The sequence below is a fragment of the Acartia tonsa genome, chromosome 8, assembly GCF_053477335.1.
Source record: "Acartia tonsa isolate MP-2025a chromosome 8, ASM5347733v1, whole genome shotgun sequence".
Taxonomy (NCBI): domain Eukaryota; kingdom Metazoa; phylum Arthropoda; class Copepoda; order Calanoida; family Acartiidae; genus Acartia; species Acartia tonsa.
In genome coordinates this window covers 16,740,016-16,762,877 of record NC_137267.1, presented here as the reverse complement: position 1 = coordinate 16,762,877, position 22,862 = coordinate 16,740,016, and the positions used below count along the sequence as shown (strand labels likewise).

At 33.6% G+C, this 22,862-nt stretch overlaps 2 protein-coding genes across 5 annotated transcripts; both read right to left on the bottom strand.

The window, feature by feature from the left end:
• Positions 1 to 420: 420 nt before the first annotated feature.
• Positions 421 to 14,340, bottom strand: LOC145326125 (PAT complex subunit CCDC47). Of its 2 annotated transcripts, none has more exons than XM_080169240.1 (15): positions 14,217 to 14,340; positions 13,797 to 13,874; positions 13,201 to 13,258; positions 9,142 to 9,242; positions 8,638 to 8,776; positions 7,777 to 7,887; positions 6,938 to 7,042; positions 6,167 to 6,260; positions 5,414 to 5,492; positions 5,076 to 5,162; positions 4,495 to 4,614; positions 4,150 to 4,236; positions 3,821 to 3,924; positions 2,185 to 2,293; positions 421 to 900 (listed from the first exon to the last, which is right to left on the bottom strand). In XM_080169240.1, exons 1-15 carry the CDS (start codon positions 14,277 to 14,279, stop codon positions 802 to 804), a joined length of 1,434 nt encoding a protein of 477 aa, XP_080025366.1. In that variant the 5' UTR covers positions 14,280 to 14,340; the 3' UTR covers positions 421 to 801. The 2 variants fall into 2 exon arrangements, with proteins under 2 accessions (XP_080025366.1, XP_080025367.1); XM_080169241.1 differs by having other exon boundaries at positions 9,157 to 9,242.
• On the bottom strand, positions 14,279 to 16,979 carry LOC145326126 (SOSS complex subunit B1-A-like). 3 transcript variants are annotated; one of them, XM_080169242.1, is made up of 5 exons: positions 16,660 to 16,979; positions 16,121 to 16,375; positions 15,725 to 15,811; positions 14,656 to 15,388; positions 14,279 to 14,431 (listed from the first exon to the last, which is right to left on the bottom strand). In XM_080169242.1, the coding sequence occupies exons 1-4, from the start codon at positions 16,777 to 16,779 to the stop codon at positions 15,191 to 15,193; spliced, it is 660 nt and encodes a 219-aa protein (XP_080025368.1). In that variant the 5' UTR covers positions 16,780 to 16,979; the 3' UTR covers positions 14,279 to 14,431; positions 14,656 to 15,190. The 3 variants fall into 3 exon arrangements, with proteins under 3 accessions (XP_080025368.1, XP_080025369.1, XP_080025370.1); XM_080169243.1 differs by having other exon boundaries at positions 14,279 to 14,376; positions 14,704 to 15,388; XM_080169244.1 differs by having other exon boundaries at positions 14,656 to 15,385.
• Between the last annotated feature and the right edge of the window lie 5,883 nt (positions 16,980 to 22,862).

Sequence of the window (22,862 nt, the reverse complement as noted above, 5' to 3'; positions counted from 1 at the left end):
TGAAACACGCAGCAGGCTAAATAAAAACGTTTACTTTCTTTGCCCCATCCCCTTTTAATGAATGAACGAATTGACTAATAAACGAGTTCCACGACGACAAATATTTACGTATATTTTATATCCATTTATTAGATCTTTCAAGAAATTGTGTAATTATTTAAGGGATAGGACAATGAACGATAAATTAATTTTGCAATATTCACGTATATTCTATAACAGATATTGTTCAAACTGAAATTTGGAAAGACTTACATTTTTTTCATTCCCTTAAGTTTTATTCCTTCCTGAACTGTTTTAAGTATTTTTTTATTTTTGATAGATTTTTAAACAATAATGGCTTTAAATTGTGTTATATTCTGCTTATTTACTTATTTGAAGGCAAGTCACTTCTATTGTACATATTGGTTTAACTAAAAGTTCTTATCTTTAATTATTTATTGAAATAAAAAAACAACAAATCACATGAGTGTTACTAAAATTATAATCAATCAATAATAACAATTTTACATAATTAATTCCTAAATAATTAATTGGGAAACTAAAGAAAACCATAAAATGAAGCTCAAATCAAATAACCTAGCAGTTTCTACTTTCACAAAACATTAAACTTAACAATCATAATTGGCCTTATGTGTAATCTTTAAATTAGATGTATGTAAAGATTAATATAAGGGAGTAGGTATACTGAAATATGGCCAAAAATTTAAATCAATGATAAATATTACAATTGTATCTTGAAGGCTATTACAAATTACCTAGCCTTTTTATTATGAATTTTACAAGATTATTATTGTAGAAATATTACATGGCCTTTACTTTAAGTTGCTTCATTTTTGGGGCCATTTTCTTCTTCTCTCTCTTGTTCTCTTTCTCCTCCATTCTCTTTTGCTTCTCGGGGTCCTAAACAAATTCATTTTTCAAACATATATAAGAAAAGCAATGTCGAATAATACTTTAGACTGACAAAAATATATATTTGCATGAATTAGAAGCGTAGCTTTTTTGTTTTTAAGACTGGTTGAAGTCCGCATGTCTATTTTAATCATGATGATTTTTAGCTTTACTTGATTATTCACTTGATTTGAATACCGGATTTCTAGGGTAATACTAATTAGGTGTAATGTTAATCGAAGCATCTATTCAAGTATGTCTTAAATTGTATATATGTCCATATACAGTATAAGTTACGAAAAATGACCGGTCTTTAAAATGGTCTAGCCCCCCCTGTAATGAAGTTGTAACCCTTTTTTTGTATGTGTGATCTTTATATACATGTATAATAGTGTTTGTTGCGGTCAATTAGATCAAAGAACATTTTCCGACATTCAGCAGGCTTTAAAAGAAGAAATTCAAAATGAAAAACTTCCGACCCTTATTTTTTAAAGTAAATTTTACTTAAGCCGAAAAATCACATAGTAAAATTGAATTAAGCATAGGGGTTGTGTCGAGTTTTATCTTCAGCATAAAAGTCTGCTTCCATAGACACCTTACCCGACTTTCTAGCTCTCATACAAGTCATTTGAGCTCAAAAAGCATGTATCAAGACCTCAAAATCTATGATTTTTCGGCTTAGGGTTGGATTTTTTTATTTTGAATATTTTCTTTCATAGCCTGCTAAATGTCGGAAAATGTTCAAGGATATAATTTACCGCAACAAACACCATTATACATGTATATAAAGATCACACATACAAAAAAATGGGTTACAACTTCATTGCAGGGGGGGCTAGACCATTTTAAAAACCGGTCATTTTTCGTAACGTATACTGTACATCCTGTATTTATGTAATTTTGTGTTACATTACTATGAAAACTTATGAATTATATTATTTGATAATATTTGTCTGTCCTTATAACATGTTTGTTAAGCTGAAGAAAGCAAACCAAAACAAAGATAGCAAGCTACTGTATCAAAAGAATAATTCAAGCTTACCTCAATTGAATTTTAAAAGTAGAACAATGATGGGTAATGGGTTAAATAACTACATGACCCCAACCCGTGGACCCTATGTCAACTTTCAATTGGCTCTTTAAATATTAGCCAATAAGCGTGGGACTGGGAAATATTAATACAGCCAAGTCGCTACAAAAGAGCAAAACGCAATTTGCTAGCTGACAAAAAGTCCCCAACACTGGATCCAGATAGTTTTCTGGGTTAAACATCTATACTAATACATTCATTACCTCAATTTCCTTGATTCTTTCCTTCAATTCACGGCGTTTCCTTTCCCTTTCTTCAGCCGCCTTTTCCGCCTTGGCGGCGTGGATTGACCGCCAATGATTTTCAGCAACCCTAGAGTAAGTGGACACTGTTAATTACCATTCAACAATTCAACGAGTAAATAAATTCCCATGGAAGGGAGGAACATTTGGCGGTTTATTACACTTGACCCAAAAGTTTTTAATTAACATTTTTTAAATCGTTGACTTAAAAACTGTAGTGACTTTAAATGAATTATGATTGGTTGGTTCGTTAAGTTAAGTGTCAAACATTCCAACCACTAATTTTAATCTACAGAAGGGGTAATTTTTTGTATCATCATTGAAAATATACTTCTATTTATTAGCCATTGTCTTATCCCTTTATATCCCTGATAAATTCCATATATGATTTGATGGCCAATTGGCTGAAAAAAAGATAAGACAAAAGGGGGGGGGGGTTGATGCAATCATCTCGTAATCAATATATAAATGGCACTTAGAATTCGAATTTTGATCTGAAATTTGCATGAGTAATCCTTGGTAGGTCTATTTTCCCTAAATCGAACAAAAAGTTGGAAAAGTAGCGGCTACCGGCTCGGCCGTTGGGCCATTTTTTTACTTTTTTCAACGGAAATCCATCACGAAACTTATCTTTACATAATACTCTTTTCCGCTCCAAAACGTTTTCAAACGGTTCTAGCCGGTAGTTGCTGGTACTAGAAATCTTTAAAATGTTTTTTGTATCATTTCACATGATTTAAAGCAAATATATGTTTCAAAAAGTTGATTCCTACGTAATTTATGACAGATTTGCCTTAAAAATAGCCAAAAAACGGCTGAGCCGTTAGCCGTTAATTATTCAACTTTTTGTTCGATTTAGGGATTGTAGACCTACCAAGGATTACTCATGCAAAATTTCAGATCAAAATTCGAATTCTAAGTTCCATTTATACAACTAGCGGCTACGCCCCTAGAGGCCTCTAGTGGCCTTTAAATGTTTTTTATTTTATTTTAAATATATAATTTGAGAAATAACTTGTCTATGTTAAATTCATGAGTCTACGCAGCGCGACTAAGCTAGCGAGACTACGCTAGCGACACTAAGCGTCGGAAATATTTCAATTTTTTTTCGATTTTATTGTGATTTCTCAATACCCTCAGTACCCTCCCCCAAAATAGTTAAAAACCTTCCCGGGACATATGACAATCTACCCTGTTAAGGAGAACCCAATCAGTTCAGCGGTTAGCGAGATCCTTCGGTACAGACACACAGATACACACACAGACAAACAAACATTCTGTTACTTTAGTATAAGGATATACATTGATTACGAGGTCGAGATGGTTGCATTAACCCCCCCCCCCCTTAGCTTCGGAAGTTTTAATTTGACATAAGTTTCATGAAAGAATATTCTTCCAGTGAAAAATACAAAAAAAGCAGCTAGGTAATCTTTAATCGTTTTCATGAAAACACCTTTCTGGAATGGAAAAGAGATTAGGTAGGTGTAACGGACAGACAAACATTATTGAGACATTGGGGATGTATACAAGTGACAAGAAAGAACTAAAAGAAAGGACATTTTCTGGAAAACGTAAAAACTATCTTTATTATTCTTACTTTGATCTGTTTTTATCCGACTTGGCCTTGGCTTCTTTGGAGAGTTTAAACTTCTTGACCTTGCTGATGTAGTGGAACACCATCTGAAGTAGCGGCTCAGTTTCCTGAATATACAAGAGAAGATAAGAACAAAAAAAATATTTTCATGATACATACATTATTAGAGGAACAACGCTTTGATGGCTCAACCTCTGACAAACTAAAATAAAATCTTAACGAACAAAAAAACACGTATAGTATTGAATTTGATTTGATCACAAAATATATAGAATAAATCCCTGTTCTGTTGGCGTAGAGGATTCTGGAACGAGAAGGAATTTAATTCTTACCTCCAATCCAGTTTGAGTGACGTCAATTAGGTTAAACACAAAAATGAGAACTTTCTTGCCCTTGGGAAGCTCCATTGGCTGTTGATCCTAAATAAGAAATAATCATCCTAGCAATTAAAAAATATACACAATAAAATACATATTAGGTATAGTATAAAGAATTCATTTTAAACCTAAAATCTAAGGTTGGAAAAATATGCTAAAAAATGTACCTAATAAACAATTTTAAAGCATTTGAGACTAAAAATTAAAAAGATTTTAAAAAATCACAATTTCTTAATAGAGTTACGGACTGACTGACAGTGACAGACAATATAAATTATGGAGCAGTTACTAGAAACTAACCTCTGTAGGCTTGGGTCCACTATACTGATCAGAGAAATGGATTGTTTCAATAACATTGGGATACTTATTAAACAAGGCGATCAACTTGGGGTCCATCATAGAACTTGCTACCTCATGCACCTTAACAAAAAAAAGTTGGTTCCAAAATGCCAGGGAATTAGCCATTAGAGGACAATTTGACTGTAAACTATAGTTACTAGTACCCCAAGTTTTACAAACTTGCTATTTTAATTGTGGCACAAAAACTTTAGATGCTTCTATCAAATCTTGATTGTTTGATTCAAACTAAAAGTGTTCAAACTTTTCTACCAAAATTTAAATCTTCAATGCAAAGGGGGGTTTATCCTCCTTGAGCGTTACCAACTGCGCTATGTCATGATCGCGATATAAAGAGTAAGGAGAACGACTTAGCACAAAAGAGGCGCAACTCATTGCTATGCACAGATAAAGACATCCAAAAAAAGTTTGTACAATCAAAGGGTTGGTTGTCTGTAGGAAGCTTGGCCACTTCATTAGCAAGATTTGGACCAAAGATGCACCAAAATAAGATCTCGTGGTGGACATTTAAAAGAAAATGTTACCTCTGAGAAAATGAAGTATGATCCAGGAATATTAAATTTATCAGCAGCTTTTCTCTCTGGACAATAAGTGTTGATATCGTAAATTTCCTGAAATAAAAATCTTCCTAGGTCAAATTATTTTTTTTTATTTTAACATAAAATCAAATACATTTTTTTATAGGCATAAAAAAGGTTTTTACCAACAACTAAATTGAAAAATATTTAGTTATTTCAGCTGATTTTATCATAATTTTGTGAGGCAACGGTTCGTAGTTTAGACAACCTATTTATCTGCCCCCCAAATTTTATTTCAGATTTATATCGCTTGTTGGCTATACCTTATTCCTGTAAAAACCTACCTTTGAAAGTTTGAGTGAGGATTTCTTGGAAGCAATAGCAAAAATGAAATTTTCCATGTCGTCGTCATTCATATCCACTCTGGAACAAGAAATTTTATTTGTTAAATAAAAAAGTACCTACCTAGTTAAATCTTAAGAGTAAAATTTCAATTGTAAAAAATCTAAACGTTATACCTACCTACTTTTTTCCATTTAATTTATCAAATTATTGTAAAACTATTAACCTCTTCTCTAGCCTACTGAGGAGGACAGAGGAGTTCAGAAAAATAGCCAAAAACCACCCCAAGGCTTTAATAAAGCTTTCCGGAGAAGTACAATTAATACGGTCCACCAATTTGAAAGAGCCTAAGTTTGAGACAAAAATACTTACTACTTTATATAATACTAGCGGATACGCCCCTAGAGGCCTCTAGTAGCACTTTAAATGTTTGGAGTTTTAAAAAATACGTTATCTTGCAATGTTGCGAAGGAGTCATTATCAAATTTCTACGATACTTTGAAATGTTACGTAGGAGTCTCTATTCGAGTAGAAAAAAATTTGATTTATTGTTATTTCTCTTGGGAGGATGGTGGTACTCTCCCCCAAAATAGTTATAAATCTTTCTGGGACCTATGAGAAGGTGCCCTGTTAAGGAGAACCCGATCGGTTCAGCGGTTAGCGAGATCCCTCGGTACAAACATACAGACAAACACACAGACCGACATCCTGTTACTTTATTATAAGGATTATAGAATATAAAAAATGAATCATACCGTATGTGAAGTTGATCATAGGCTGGCTTTATAGCGTTGGCTATAACGCCTACTAGATCTTGACGTTTTAACAACTTCAACTCCACTAACATACCTAAATAAAATTAATATGGCTTTAAATCGAATATAAACAGCCTAAAAGCTTTGCTATAGTTCATGGAAGCCTATGGGAAATCATACTTTTAGTCCAGAGAGAGAGAGGGGACAATAGGCTGTTTATTATAGTAGTCCCCAAAGTTTAATTAACGTTTCACATTCGTTAGATTAACAACTATGGGGAATTTAAATGGATTTTGATTTGTTGGTTTATTAAGATGAGTGTCTAAATGTTTCAACCACTAATTGAAATCTACAACAGGTTAATTGGTGTATCAACTTTAAGGGTTGTACATCAATTTCCCGGCCATTGTCTTATCTCTTTAGATTCCCTGCTATTAGTCTCAACAAGAACGACAATAGTTGTTACAATAAAAAAGTCTAGATGTGCAATCCCCTAATTGAACCAATGAACCAGATAAAGGAACAGTCCGACCGCATTATTGGCTAGACAGTGGTTTTGGTGGAAGCAATATTTTTTTTTCTCTTCATCCATATGTTTTAATAACATACAGGTATTAAAAGTTAAATTTCTTAGGGGGAATTTCTTTATCCACAATTTTCGTCACCCGTATGTGATCAAATATTATGATTTTTAAGTATGACTGAGAACCGGTACTAATCCAGCGGATATTAATCGGTTTGTAAGCCATACTGGAAAAGTATTATTCTTACCTTCACAACAGATTCTGCCCGAGCACCAGAAGGTGAAAACATTTTCAGAATCCTTGTTCATGGGCTCCTGGATATCCTCAATATTTTGTGCCCCGTCGTCACCAACTAAATTAAGAATGGTGAGTGGTTATGTTATTCAGTAGCACAGCAACTATTAGCCAACTTTATCCTTTTTATAATGAAGTAAAAGAATCTATGCCTATGTGTACCGAAGGATCTTGCTAGCCGCTGAACCGATATGGTTCTCCTTTACAGGGTAGAGCTTCTCATGGGTCCTAGGAAGGTTTACAACTATTTTAGGGGAGGGTTCCACCACCATCCCGAGAGAAATTGCCCCTAGAAAAAAATGATCCCCCTAATTATTTTTTATTTGTTCTTTTTAAAAATATAATTAAAAATGGGGGCGGGGTGAATTCCCCACCTCCCTCCTCTTAAGGACCCCTAGAGGTCTCTAGGGGCGTAACCGCTAGTTTCATATAAAATAAGAAGGAAGTGTTATTCAAAAAAATTATTTGACATTATTTTGACATAGGAGTTTATATTTTCCAACCTGATTGAATTTCTCTCCCCTTACCCTTCTCTATTTCTTTCCCAATTTATATACCTACCTAGTAAAAATACGGAAAATTTTCCTAATATGAAGAATTTAGGAAAATAAATACAGCTTACATAATTCACCCCTGTTACAACATGTGATTTGATCTATGTAAAGACATATTATTGTCAAATACTTTAAATAAGAATCTGTAAGTTAAAAAAAACTTTAATTTGATTAGGTAGGAACATCCCCTTAAAGTAAATAATTACAATTTTTGTGACACCTAACATAAATAACTTACCCAAAGAAAATTGTGATTCAAGCAGGTTGATATGAGAGTTGAACCATTGGTTGGCAATCTTCTGGTTTCTGCTCTTACCAGTAAAGAAGTTCAGGAAGTAGACAACTATACCTAAAATTTTAAACATCTAGGTACAATTTCATTTTCTTATAAGGGAAGGAGGAAGCATTGAACTGTAAATTACGCTGAGATGGGTTTTTAAAAGATGCCGCGTTTTTTCTCGACATTTTTTACGCTATGAATAACAAGCGCGGCATTCGCGAAATCTAAACAGAGTATACAACTATTTATTTAATTATTTCGCTTTTGTTGGTACAGCCTTTTTAAAAGAATATACATACTACATAGGATGAAAAAGAAGAATAAAAATAATAAATCTATCGTAAAAAGATAGCAGTTCAGATTACATTTCCCCATCAGCGTTACCGACTGACGGGACAGTTTAATTGAAAAAAAATATCTCAGCTATAAGGTATAACCAACAAGTGAAATAAATCTTTAAAAATATTTGGGGGGCATATGAAGAGCTCTTTAATTTTTCTTTTTATGTTGCCCCTAAAACTACAGCTGAAAACCAAGTATATGTTTCGAGATTTTTTTCGAATTAATTTCGTTATTGGTATGAGCTGAGTAGATCTACTAATCAATTTCGTTTTGGAGAAAATGGTACCTATTATATATCAATTATCATTCATCATGGCTACCCAGGTATAAAAACATTTAACGTATTATTTTTAATAAAAAAAAAACACATTTTAAAGTACATTATGTTATTCATTAGATTTTGAAAATCACGAAACCTTCCTTAGTTGAAAGCTTGAGCAAAAAAAACATGTGTATAAAAGCACAGCAATAACTTACCAATAATCATAAGAATTTCTAGGTAGTAGTTGCCCCAGTTTGAGCGCAGATGAATGGGAATATTGGCGTACTGCAGGGTGGGCACTGAGTTCTTAGATTTAGATTTCACTGGCCTCTCATTTGTAAATTCTTCAGAATCCTGAAAGATGAATTAGGTATGAAAAGACAAAAGGAATAGCGGGTTTGTTATTTTAAGATGGAGAAACAGATAAAAATTCCTTCCATACCTTTTTAAAATGGGATCTTGTTCCCCTCAAAGTGAATAGTCGAGCACAGAAACTCATCCAATAAATAGAGATAATGAGGTTTGGTTAATTTTTGCTTGTTTATTTATAACTTTGGTAAGGTTAGGTCATAATGGGTACTAGGTAGCACCGCAGGGTTTAGATGAAAACTAACACAACTTGTAATTTTTAAAAAAATAAGGTGGATGGGTTCGGTTCTCGATAGACATTTTGAGGTAAAGCACCATTATTAATTTGTATGATAATGTGTATAGTATACCTCGTTGATATTTACCTCACTTTTGTCTGAGAAATTTTCAAATTCTTCGGGATCTGTCAGGTGAGAAAATTCGTTTCCAGTGTCTTCATCGACTAAACCTTCTGAATAAGGAAGAGTTATTTAGCGCATAGTATTATTGACATAATTCCGCGGAGATTAAAATGAAAATTAGTGAGATCAGTGTGTCTGAGAAACGGTTCTAATCCAGCGGATAATAATCGGTTACGTAGCCGTACTGGAAAAGGATCTAATCTAAAGTGGATGGTGATACTTTTCTATTTATATTTGTAATACAAAGTAGGCCGTCTATCATTTATTGGTCAGTTCATTCCACCAGTTGGAGTGGATTGGATAGAGGGAATAGATGGTGGTACCGTTATATTAGCCAGCTAGAAGTAGCATATTATCAGTGTAGGTATGCAAAAACCTCTCCAACTATCCACGTATTCTATGCAATATCCGTTCTAATCCCGACGTCCCACTTGTTGAGAACACCATCCCTCCAGTTAAGAAGGGGGGACATCTGACACTTTTGCGTAAATAGGGATTATAGGCTTTGTCTTAGGAGTTATAGGATAGGTTATTTGGGGAAAAAGTTTAGTTTTTGGGTGTATTTTCCTTATATTTAAAAAAAATTTTGATAGGTCTCCAGGTTCAGGTGCTGCAGGCTGGAAGGTCACTTCTGGACAGGTATAAATGAAAAAAAAAATTAGTTTGAAGAGTTAGAGATCAACTTATTAAACCAAATATGCATCTTTTGGGATGTTATGAGCATATATGAAGAAAAAATAAAAATCAGCCTCCAGTTCAGGTCCTGCAGGCCTCCAGGTGAATTCTGGACAGGTAAAAACTGAAAATTTTAAATTTTATAGTTAGAACAAAACTTATTTTACAAAAGTTGCTACTTTATGGATGGTATGAACTAATTTGAAGAAAAATTTGAAATCGGGCTCCAGGTACAGGTACTGCAGGCCTCCAGGTAAATTCTGGACAGGTAAATACTGATTTTTTTTACTTTTGAAGTTAGAACAAATCTTATTTAACAAAAGTTGCTACTTTATGGATGGTATTAACATATTTGAAGAAAAATTTGAAATCGGGCTCCAGGATCAGGTACTGCAGGCTTCCAGGTAAATTCTGGACAGGTAAAAATTGAAAAATTTCAATTTTATAGTTAGAACAAAACTTATTTTACAAAAGTTGCTACTTTATGTATGGTATGAACTAATTTGAAGAAAAATTTGAAATCGGGCTCCAGGTTCAGGTACTGCAGGCCTCCAGGTAAATTCTGGACAGTTAAAAACTGAAATTTTTTACTTTTGAAGTTAGAACAAAACTTATTTAACAAAAGTTGCTACTTTATGGATGGTATGAACTAGTTTGAAGAAAAATTTGCAATCGGGCTCCAGGTTCAGGTACTGCAGGCTTCCAGGTAAATTCTGGACAGGTAAAAATTTAAAAATTTTAATTTTATAGTTAGAACAAAACTTTTTTTACAAAAGTTGCTACTTTATGTATGGTATGAACTAATTTGAAGAAAAATTTGAAATCGGGCTCCAGGTGGATCCTGGACACAGGTAAAAACTAAAAATTTTCACTTTTAAAGTTAGAGCATAACTTATTTAACAAAAGTTGCTACTTTATGAATAGTATTAACCAATTTGAAGAAAAATTTGAAATCGGGCTCCAGGTACAGGTACTGCAGGCCTCCAGGTAAATAGATGATGTCTAACTTGTATCTTAGTTCTAATTGTCTATTTTAACAAAATTTGTTTGGTTTGTTTGTTACTTTTAAGTTAATTTTGTCAGAAAGTTTTCATATCCCTTTTTTATACTTGATAGTTGAAGAAAGCCTGCAGGAAATATGCCGCTCTAATTGCTGAAAGACTACCACAATAAGGCTTAATACCCCAAATTTGAAGCCTGCAGCTTCAATAACTTTTTTGTATCAAATTGAGGGTATTGTGTTGGATTTTGGTTGGATTTTTACCGCAGTTAGAGCAGTGCTCTTCCTGCAGGCTTCCTTTAGTGACTGACCTGTTGACAGTACGTTTTTTTTATATATATTCTAGTCAATGCTTAATATTTTGTTTTGCAGATATAATTCAAAATGTAACAAAATGGTTGGATTTAACTTGAACCTTGAGCCCGATTTCAAGTTTTTCTTTGTATTAGTTAAATAGATATAGTTCTAACTCTTTAGTTAAATATTTTAATTTTTACATGTTCAGAATTCCCCTGGAGACCTGCAGTACCTGATCCTGGAGCCCAATTTCAAATTTATCTTCAAATTGGTCAATACTATCCAAAAAGTAGCAACTTTTGTTAAATAAGTTATGCTCTAACTTTAAAAGTGAAAATTTTTAGTTTTTACCTATCCAGGATCCACCTGGAGGCCTGCAGTACCTGAAGCTGGAGCCCGATTTCAGATTTTTCTTTAAATGAGTTAATACTATCCATAAAGTAACAACTTTTGCTAAAGAAGTTATGCTCTATTTTAAAAAGTAAAAATTTTTAGTTTTTACCTGTCCAGGATCCACCTGGAGGCCTGCAGTACCTGAACCTGGAGCCGGATTTTAAATTTATCTTCAAATGAGTTAATACTATCCATAAAGTAGCAACTTTTGCTAAATAAGTTTTGTTCCAACTATAAAAGTAAAAATTTTTAGTTTTTACCTGTCCAGGATCCACCTGGAGGCCTGCAGTACCTGATCCTGGAGCCCGATTTCAAATTTTTCTTCAAATATGTTAATACCATCCATAAAGTAGCAACTTTTGTTAAATAAGTTTTGTTCTAACTTCAAAAGTAAAAAATTTCAGTTTTTACCTGTCCAGAATTTACCTGGAGGCCTGCAGTACCTGAACCTGGAGCCCGATTTCAAATTTTTCTTCAAATTAGTTCATACCATACATAAAGTAGCAACTTTTGTAAAATAAGTTTTGTTCTAACTATAAAATTGAAAATTTTCAATTTTTACCTGTCAAGAATTTAACTGGAAGCCTGCAGTACCTGATCCTGGAGCCCGATTTCAAATTTTTCTTCAAATATGTTAATACCATCCATAAAGTAGCAACTTTTGTTAAATAAGTTTTGTTCTAACTTCAAAAGTACAAAATTTCAGTTTTTACCTGTCCAGAATTTACCTGGAGGCCTGCAGTACCTGTACCTGGAGCCCGATTTCAAATTTTTCTTCAAATTAGTTCATACCATCCATAAAGTAGCAACTTTTTTAAAATAAGTTTTGTTCTAACCAGTGTTCTGGAGCCGGAGCCGGGAGCCGGGAGCAGCAACATTTTTGGTGGAGCCGGAGCCGGATCCGGAGCCGTATTTTTCGTTAAAAACGGCTCCGGCTCCGGACTAGCTAAAAATGATTTTTTAAAGTAATATTATAATTTGGCAACGGTCTATTTGCATATAAGAAACTGAAAAACTATTGTTACTTAACAAATAGACACACATCCTTCTACTTTTATATAGCTTTAATCAAATAAAAGCAAAATATTTTATATTATTTATTTTATTTTATCAAATTCAATAATGAAAAAAAATTGATATATTAATTTTAAGGTAGGAGCCGGAGCCGGAGCCGGAGCCGGGAGCCGTATTTCCAAATACGGCTCCGCGGAGCCGGAGCCGGAGCCGCATCAAAATTATACGGCTCCGGTACACTGGTTCTAACTATGAAATTTAAAATTTTCAGTTTTTACCTGTCCAGAATTCACCTGGAGGCCTGCAGGACCTGAACCTGGAGGCTGATTTTTATTTTTTCTTCATATATGCTCATAACATCCCAAAAGATGCATATTTGGTTTAATAAGTTGATCTCTAACTCTTCAAACTAATTTTTTTTTTCATTTATACCTGTCCAGAAGTGACCTTCCAGCCTGCAGCACCTGAACCTGGAGACCTATCAAATTTTTTTTTAAATATAAGGAAAATACACCCAAAAACTAAACTTTTTCCCCAAATAACCTATCCTATAACTCCTAAGACAAAGCCTATAATCCCTGTTTACGCAAAAGTGTCAGATGTGCCCCCCCCCCCCCTTAGTTACTAACCTTCTGCGTCGTCTTCGTTTACTGTCTCTACAAAACTATCATCCTCATCTTCTTTAGTCTAGAATAACAAATTCTTGTACAAATTCTAAATTCAGGGAGGCTTTTTTAACGGATTTTTATGGCTAGAATCAGGAAAAAAGTTTAGATTTTCCTACTGACAGATTTAGTTTTCCTTTACACGCCATAAAATAAAAATCTTTTGGAACTTTAAAAGCAAAAGTTTCGGATCCCTCATCACATCACCCCTTCCCCCCCCCCCCCCGCCCCATATTTAACCCACAAAAAGTTCTGATTCTGACCAAACGGGAATCACAAAAATCCTACCTACATAACCCTAGGTACCTAATTGAAAAACAAGGATATAATACTGTTAATTACAGTGGTAGGTACAAAAGTTTCATAACCACGTTATCTTAGTAGTTGAAAGTTTAATTCAAAACTTTGTTTTGAGATAATATTGTTTATCATCATTGGGAATTTTTAACATTTTATCATCCATTGTCTTATCCCTTTAGCAGAAGACAACGGGTGTTTTGAGCTGTTCAGTTCACATTAAAATGAAATTATGAAGGGATTTTATTGGAAAAACAATATACCTGGCTAAATTCATCTCCCTCGTCCTCAAAATCAAACTCTGCAAATTCATTCTCCTCTATCTCTGCAAACGCGTTGCTCTAAAGAAAAAAAACAAATTAAAATATATCTTTTTTTGTCCGTCTGTACGTAACGGATAGCTCTGAACTTTAATATGGGCAGGGCACGTTATAATTGAGCTAATTATTTCAAAAATGACAAGAAGATTTCTCAAAGAGCTAGGTACAAATTAGCGAGCGAAGCAACCCTATAATCATAACCAAAAATGTCCGTATGTCCCTTATAATCATGATGATAAACTTTGTTTATGATGATTTATGATTTTTATGGTTGTGGTCACCATTATTTATACAAGAAATAGAGTAGGACTAGGTATAACATAATTTTACATTACTGTGAAAGATTTTAAAAGTTGGTAATACCTTATCAGCAAGCGAGTAAGAGATCAGGAGAACAAGAGAAAGCGCGGCTAATAAAAACCGCATTTTTCTGAAAATATACAAAATTCATCACATTTATGTAGTATGGTTTAAACATAGGTAATTAAAGGGAAATACTGTAGCTAAATGACATATGCAAAAGCTCAAAAGAAGTTTCTCGTTAGTTTCCCTTAAAAGCCCATTGGAGCAGAGAAGCCCTTCTCCCCTTAGTGTGTTGGTGGGAGAGGGGGGGGGGGTGCAATGGGTGATTTTCGTCTGTATGTACCTTAGGCTAGGTTAGGTTAGTTCATAATGGGTACAAGGTAACGTAACCTTGAAGATATAGGCCCTAAATATGTTTTGGTAAAAATTAACATATGATATGTAGGTACCCCTCCACTTATATTCAATATATTTTTCAATTTGGGGAGGGGTTCTTTGCTTGTTAGGCATTATGGGGGAAAGTTTTTCGAGAAAATCCTAAAAATACAATGACATGATATCTCAAAATTCATTTAACATCATTTTAAACAAATTATAAATTCAGGTACAAAATTTAAATCTCAAAAGAAATCATTATCAAAATTAAAAAAATGTATTTCAGTAGGTACTTGTTGTTTCGAATTAGATTAATTTCGACTGGTTTTAAACCAGTTCTGAGTCATACCTACTAAAAAATCATTATTGTTCATGAGAGAATTTTCCGCAAATAATAAAATAAAAATCATAAGTTTGGATAGACAGATGATTCAGTCCCTCCGGACCCAATTAAGTGGAATAATAATATAGCTAATAATTTTTCATTTTCTAATCCGCGTAAAACTGTCTATGATACAATGCGAAAAATTAAATGTTTGAGAATAGGAATTTATAATGTGGCTTAGGACTGAATGGATATCTCACTTTTTAATTGTTATCAAATACTTGATATCTTTTTATTTTATATGTATCACAAGTTTGAAATATTTTTATCTTGTTTATCTTTTTTCTTTGTTCTTATGCTGGCCTCTACCGCCGTTCCCGCCCATTTGAGACATACCACCGCCGCCCTGCTGTCCGCCTCGGCCCATGCCATGGTGTGAGCCACGACCTGATCCGCCGTTACCGCCTCTACCCCCATTTCCACCGCCTTGGGTTCCCCATGTTTTATTCGAGCTTGATCCTCTTTGGCTACTGATAATATTGTTGTTAATATTTTCATTTTTTTTTGAAGAATTAATAAATATGTTTTATACCTACCTAATATGTATACTTATGTATTACGTAAAAGATGTGTACAAAAGAAAACCTAATCATGTTTAATTATAAATGCAGAAATTATCAATAACGAATCTACTTTATAACCCATGCGATTGAAGTATTTACAGTCTTTACATTACATGCAGAATATACACCCCTGTTCAGAATCCAACGGAAATACTTTTAATGTAATTGCCCTATAAACATTACTCTTGGTGAATATGTAGTTTATATTCTTTACTTGAATTAAAATATGAAAATACAACAATCCTTGATCCGGAATTAGCTCCATTATTTTGATTGTCTCCACTCCTCTGGCTGTCTCGCATTGCCTTTTGTGCTTTCCTTTCCATATCCTCCTGAAAACATTGAATGATTGGAAAATGGAATAAAAAATATTAGTGATCTGTAAGTGAAACTGCCAAAATATTTTAGAAAATAACAGATAAAGCAAAATTATTAGGTCAGTGGCGTGCACAGTGATCCACCAGGGAGGGGGGGTGGTGGAAAAGAGGAAGGCAGGGCTTTCAATTTTAAGATTAATAGGGGTGTCGACACTGTAATATCGCACGCCACTGCATTAGGTATCTTGCACCTTACGCAATTATACTAATATTGTATACTGTATAGGTATGAATCTTTATTTTTCATAAAAAAAATTACGTTACCTGTTCATACTGTTGCGCCATTTCTTGACTCAAAGGTTCACTCATAAAAGGGAGCTCACTAAAAACCATACAGAACTCTCCTATTTTGTAAAAATCCCCCTTCTTGGACAGAAAAACTGTCATACAGTTCATAAAAACTCCGGTATAAGCTCGGCTCATACGGATTATGTCACCAGGCTGCAATACTTTTCCAGGTTCATTCCATAAGGATAAATTTACAGTTCCGGTTTTGTCAGCGACTTTTACGGTTCGTACCTGAAAATTAAAATATCTAGGTGTAAATATTTTTTAAAACTAGGTAGGTAGGTAACAATCCTGCAAGGTTAGGGGGTATATTTTAGTTTTTCGTGTGATTTTACTGAAGGTTAGGTTATAATAAGGTTATATTAGGGAGAGGAAAGCCCCACATAATTAGAGCTCCTTACTCCCCCCCCCCCCCAATATTCACAATGTATTCCAAAAGGTAATATGATTTATGTGCACGCTAATCACTATGAGGGAAAGTACCTACCACATTAATAGAATAAAGAAGCACTTACTTCATTGTTATCTTTAGTAAAGCTTGGTTTACCAATGTCCAAAGCGATAACAACCAAGGAAAGGTTGCTCATGCTCAGTTTTAAGTCTTTGATGTATGTCACTGCTATTTGTGTGCCCATTTTAGATTAGATTAACACTTTCAGTTTTAGTTTCTTGCTTTTAATATTTGTTGTACGTTATATAATATTCTGTTTTTTGGTGATCACTTAAATCAATGTTTTCATTAATATTGTATTTTTTCTTTTCTTGAATACATTTTTATATCTGAAAATAGTTTAGAATTGTTTATAAATGTAAATTTTCTAGGTATTACAAATACCTACAAAAATTAACATAAATTACTCTCTGCTGACTAACTAGGTATTAAAGTAACTTTATTAATGTTATTATTTTAAGAGCTCGGAAACAGAAGAACAAAGAAAAGGCTCTTTTATTCAGGGAATATTAAAGACATAGCGATCCCTAATAAGTTAATTGAATGTTTTATGCTATTTTCCTAGGCATTTTTTTTAATTGATCCTACTGCTTCCAAAAAAAAATAAGGACTTTAAATATGGTTTCGAGGCAAGGGGCCTACACATCAGTATTGTAATACATATTATTATAACATTTAATAATCAATAATATTTAAAAGCCGGTATTCTAATAATATATAAATACATTTTTACACTAACTATCCTTTTTAATGGTCTAATGCTAAAATTTATTCAATAGATATATAGAAAACAATTAAAAATTTCTAAAAATCTGGGTAAGAAACCGGAAAAGTGCATGTTTATGCATTAATTAAATAATTTACTTGCAAGCAGCAAGTATAAATAAATTTATTTCTGCTTATTATCATGAGTATGTGTGTGTGTGTGTGTGTGTGGTGTGTGTAATGTGTATATGTGTTTTGTGTGTGTTGTTGGAGTTTTCCTATGATAGACAATAATTCTCTACCAGAAATTTTCCAGTTAAGTTTCCAAGGGAGGGAGTGGACATTGATAAAAAATAGTCATAAAGACCCCAAATTTTTAATCTAATTTATGTCTTAGTATAGTTTTATGTATTTTGCTCCTTTTTTTCTCATCCTAATATAGTACTAGGGGTAAAGAACATAACACAAAATTAAATTTGAAAAGGAAAGAAATATAATAGAGTTTTTGACCAAAAGCATATCGCCTGAAATAGTATCATAGACCAAACATTATAAACCTTGGATAATTGAGAAAAAAAATTTAAATGAATCGTTGAATTCAAATGCGGCATTTAGAAAAATTTGCCATATAAGTATGTTTCAATTTCAAAACTAAAAATAAATCTAAGCTAGAGAAATACGACATTTGAAGGAATTTTATGTAAAAGAGAGCAAAGATAGCTTTTTTCATTTTAAAGCTGACCAAAATTTTCTTATGGCTTTCTTCATCAATAACAGCGTTGCCAAATTTTAATCCAATGAATAAGAGAACATAGACATAAAACTCTGGGTGTCAAAATGATTTTCCAGTGTTCGATCCCTCCCTGAGCAGTACCAAAAAGAATTAATCTTCATTTTAATTCAACATGTGCTACTCTATAATTCCAAATGTCCGTCCGTCCGTCTGTCCGTAATTAATTAATTGGGGGAAACGTGATTTTCTCGGCTCCTATTCAAGATAGACAGCTCAAATTTTTCGTGAAGATTCCTATGCCATATGTCCATCTAATCTATACATTCTCTTGTCCATCTGTCTGTTATTTGGGGTGCTAGATCGATTCCTAGATTTTAAGGTTTTTGTGATTTTATCTATTCCTATACAGGATTGACAGCTGAAATTTTCAGGGATTGAATATGCTCATATTCTATATTTGTCCATCAAGTTTCATTAAGATTTGTCTATTAATCGCGGTGCTACATCGATTCTTAGATTTTTAAGCTTTCGTGATTTAAAGGTTGCGTGATTTTAAAAGTTTTGTGATTTCTCTATTTTATCAAGTAAAATGCTTTTTGTATGACACTGCTCTATAGTACATTTTTCCAAGATATCCATTCGTAATTTTTGAGCTTCGCTACTTATGGATGTTGTTGGATCCTTGTTCTTCTCAGAAGCAGAATCTTTCATTCTAAAAAGCATTAGAGCAAGAATTCGACAGCATCCATGAAAGGGAAGCTCTAAAATCAGTTTGTAGGACATTCGTACATTGACACTTAAAGAGTGTCAGAACTTAATAATATATCAATTTATAATTTCGAATTTGCTTAAATGTTACATACCAAAATTCAATAAGATAAATTTATCATACAATTTTTGTAGAATGTTCTAATGAACTTACAAACTTTCTGGTAACAAATAATTTAGAGTTGCTACGCTTCTAAATCGTGTCTAACATGCCTAAATTAACGATAGGAGCTATATCTGCAATGGACTGGCCCTAATTTTAGAAAAGCGTCATTTAGACAGACGGACAACCATGAGGCATACATTTTTCTACTTTGTAAATTAGTAATTGCTTCACCCCTAGCCTCTAGGCGATGGAAGAGAAGCAGAGGTCAGAAAAATAGTCTATAACCTCCCAAAGACTCATATAAGGCGTCCCTGAAAAGTACCAACCCTTCCAACAAGCAATTTACTTAAACTTCAGACAAGAAACCTTACTACTTTTAATAATATACTAGTGGCTTCGCCCCTAGCCTCTAAGGGCTTTGCCCAAAGAGGTTTGGTCAAACTAATTTTACGTGGTTACTGAGATCTTAAGCTTCAGACAGACAGACAGACGGACAGACAGACAGACATTGTACTACTTTAAATTATAGATAATATGATATCAGCTAGCACGATATTTGTTTGTCCCTTAAAAGTTAGTTAAATATTTTAAAATGTGAAGCTTTTCTACAAATATGGTCTGTTAATTTAGAAATGTCAGAATCTTCCTGTAATTTTTAAACCTTACACGAAACCTGTAAAGTTAACTACAATTACGAAAGCGTGGCAACTCGATAATTTTTTACATTTTCACCATTTAAAGAAAACTAAACTTTTCACTGTAGCGAATGATCTCGCTAACTGCTAGACTAACAAGACTCTCTTTTGTGGTGAAGCGCTTTATATAGGTCTTCTTGTAGGTCCAGGTCGACTCCCCCTTCCTCTAGCGTTCATAAGCGGCCTCTAGAAGCGTAGCCACTAGTAAAAAAAATATTAAACATTTTCAAAAGGATTACATTTTTACCCTGTTCATTTTAAAAATAAATAACTATCCTTTTTTCGTGTGTTTAAACCATCAAATTATAATATAACATGTTTATAAAAACCACTGAAATCTTAATTCAACATTCTCTCTAGTAATGGATAAATGATATACGTGGATATGTTGACAGACAGTGGAAAATTTGTAGTCAATTTATCTTGCTAATATGTAATTTATTAGTCAGTTTGTTAATGCAGTAGTAGGGGAGGGGATGGGGAAGTGGGGTGAATGTGGGAAATCGTTATTTTATCCAGCTGCGAAAATTACTTTATCAGAGTATAAAAAAAAATCTGGTGCAACTGTGGTATCCGCCTAGGATAAATGGCAGACACCAGAGTTCAAATGACTACGGCAGTGTGAACAGACGTGGACACCTATACTATAGAGAAGCTACGCTTCTCTAGCAATCACTAAATAATAAACAGAGTCTATTCAGTTGTTTCTTTATTGAGGGTCTAAGGATTACTAACGTTATATACAACAAACAATAACTACACAGATAGGAATAAATAATCATAAATAAAATCAATATAATACATATACAATAGTCAGTTTGGGCAATAATGATCCCCCATCCCTGGAAAGGGTGGGGGGAATTAACAATACAGCTTAACCATAATAAGGCTGTCAGAATCGATCATTAATTTTAGGCATAGGGAGGGGGTCGGCAGACCCCTTCCCCAGGACTCGGGGGAGGGCCCTTGGCCCTTCCCCGAACCCAGGTCAGGGTTGCCATAGGCATGGCTCACGGTTGCCGAATACCACACAACATCCAAGTAATAATATATCGATTTATCTAGTTTGGAATTATAGTTTAGATCAAATTAGGGTCATTTTTCAGTTTAGGGATGAATCAGGGAGGGAGGGTACATGGGATTTCAAAATATGTTGATACCTAATGTTTTTTTTTCTATACCTTTTAACATTCGTTGGCTTAAAACTTTGGGTTCTATTGATAATTCATGATTGGGAAGTACAAGCTAGGGGTACCCCAAGCTAGTAATATCCAAACTTTTCCTCTTAAACTTAATCCACAGAAGTTTGTCTTTGTCTAGCATTATTCGGGATGTTAATTGATTTAATGATCATTGTCTTATCCCTTAAGATCCCTGGGGTAAACAGTTAGAGACATATATTCTGATAAAAAAAATGAACAAACAATAATCTAAGTAGGATATTGCTGAATAAAAACAAGGATGACAACATTCATTAATGCGAAGATCTGAAATCGAAAGGTAAAACAAACGAACACAAATAATTGTACCTAATTGTTACAGGAATCATACATTAAAATTTGAAATGAAATAGGTCTATTTTGAAGAAAAAATGTTTCATTTGATAAGGTTACGTATTATATTATTTTGTCCTTTTATTTCAGGGAATATACCTACTGGTCCTGTGGTGGTTTTAGGCTATTTTCTAGAGGGGTGGGACAGCCCCAACCCCCCAAATACAAGAAATCCCCCCCCCCCATTTTTTTGTAGGAGATATCCTTGGTCCATTTTTTTGTAGGAGATATCCTTATTTTATATATTCTTATTTTTTTTTATGAATTTCACCTTAACTTTATTTATCATCTCCGCTGATAGCCTGATATCTAGTTGCCGAAAGTGTACGCAGTTTCCTGAGTGTTTCCTCATCCTAGCTCAATATTTACTACTAGCTAAAAATCTTCAAACTTCCCTCAAAAAATTCAAAATTTGAATGTATAAACGATTTATACATTATACATTATAAATTTGAATTTTTAAAATTTGGATTTTTTTTTGAAAAGTTTGAAGCTTTTTTAGCTAGTAGTAAATATTGAGCTAGGATGAGGAAACACTCAGGAAACTGCGTACACTTTCGGCAACTAGATATCAGGCTATCAGCGGAGATGATAAATAAAGTTAAGGTGAAATTCATAAAAAAAAATAAGAATATATAAAATAAGGATATCTCCTACAAAAAAATGGACCAAGGATATCTCCTACAAAAAAATGGGGGGGGGGATTTCTTGTATTTGGGGGGTTGGGGCTGTCCCACCCCTCTAGAAAATAGCCTAAAACCACCACAGGACCAGTAGGTATATTCCCTGAAGAGTAGAATCCGATCGGTTCAGTGGATACCGAGATCTTAAGCTTCAGACGGACGGACTGGCGGACAGACGGAGTGACGGACAGACATCAAGCTACTTTGTATTATAGATTATACAAGGATCTTAAGGAAAAGACGTAAAATTGATGTACATTGTACACCCAATTATAAAAACAAAATAGCCCATCTATAATTCAAAATCACTGATTAAAAAGTTTGAACACGTTTAATGTGTAACATTTTATCCATATTCAATAAACATTTTAAGCCAATGTATTAGAGATCTTGTTTATAACAGTTAATTTGGTACTAGTGTTATTTACACTCCAAAGTTCCCTCCCTGAGTCCCTAGTGTTTCATAACATTATTCTAGATCAGGAACAAAAGACCTGGATTCTGACAAACAAGTGAATATTTTCCATCTTCCCCACCCCCAATTTTACCCACTCCCTTCCCATTAGTTAAGGCATAAAACAAGGTTTAAGCCAACATTACGCCATTAAAATATTTAAATTTTCAGCAATTTTAAATTAATTTGCTGATTCACAGCCCTTGATACTAAATATCAATACATCATGTAGGTATCAGTAATGGATAGCACCATGCTTTAACTAACTGTAGAAAAACAAGGATAATCGTAATCATGAATTTAGCAGCAAAAACAAGATAATTTTTTACAGTCTTTGACTTGGCCTTTTAAAGAAAAACAATATGAAAATTGCTAATTTCTAATGGAAATTGATAGTGTTTTATGTTTTTTTTGTTATAGCAAAGCCGGTAATAAAAGGGGTAGGTTTTAATCTAGTTCTGGAGTAGGTAAGTCAAAAGTAATTTTGACAGGATTTGGACCTATGGTCACTTTTATAGAGTAGTCTCGCAACCAAAAATATAGGGCAAACCAAAAGTGTAAATTTGGCAC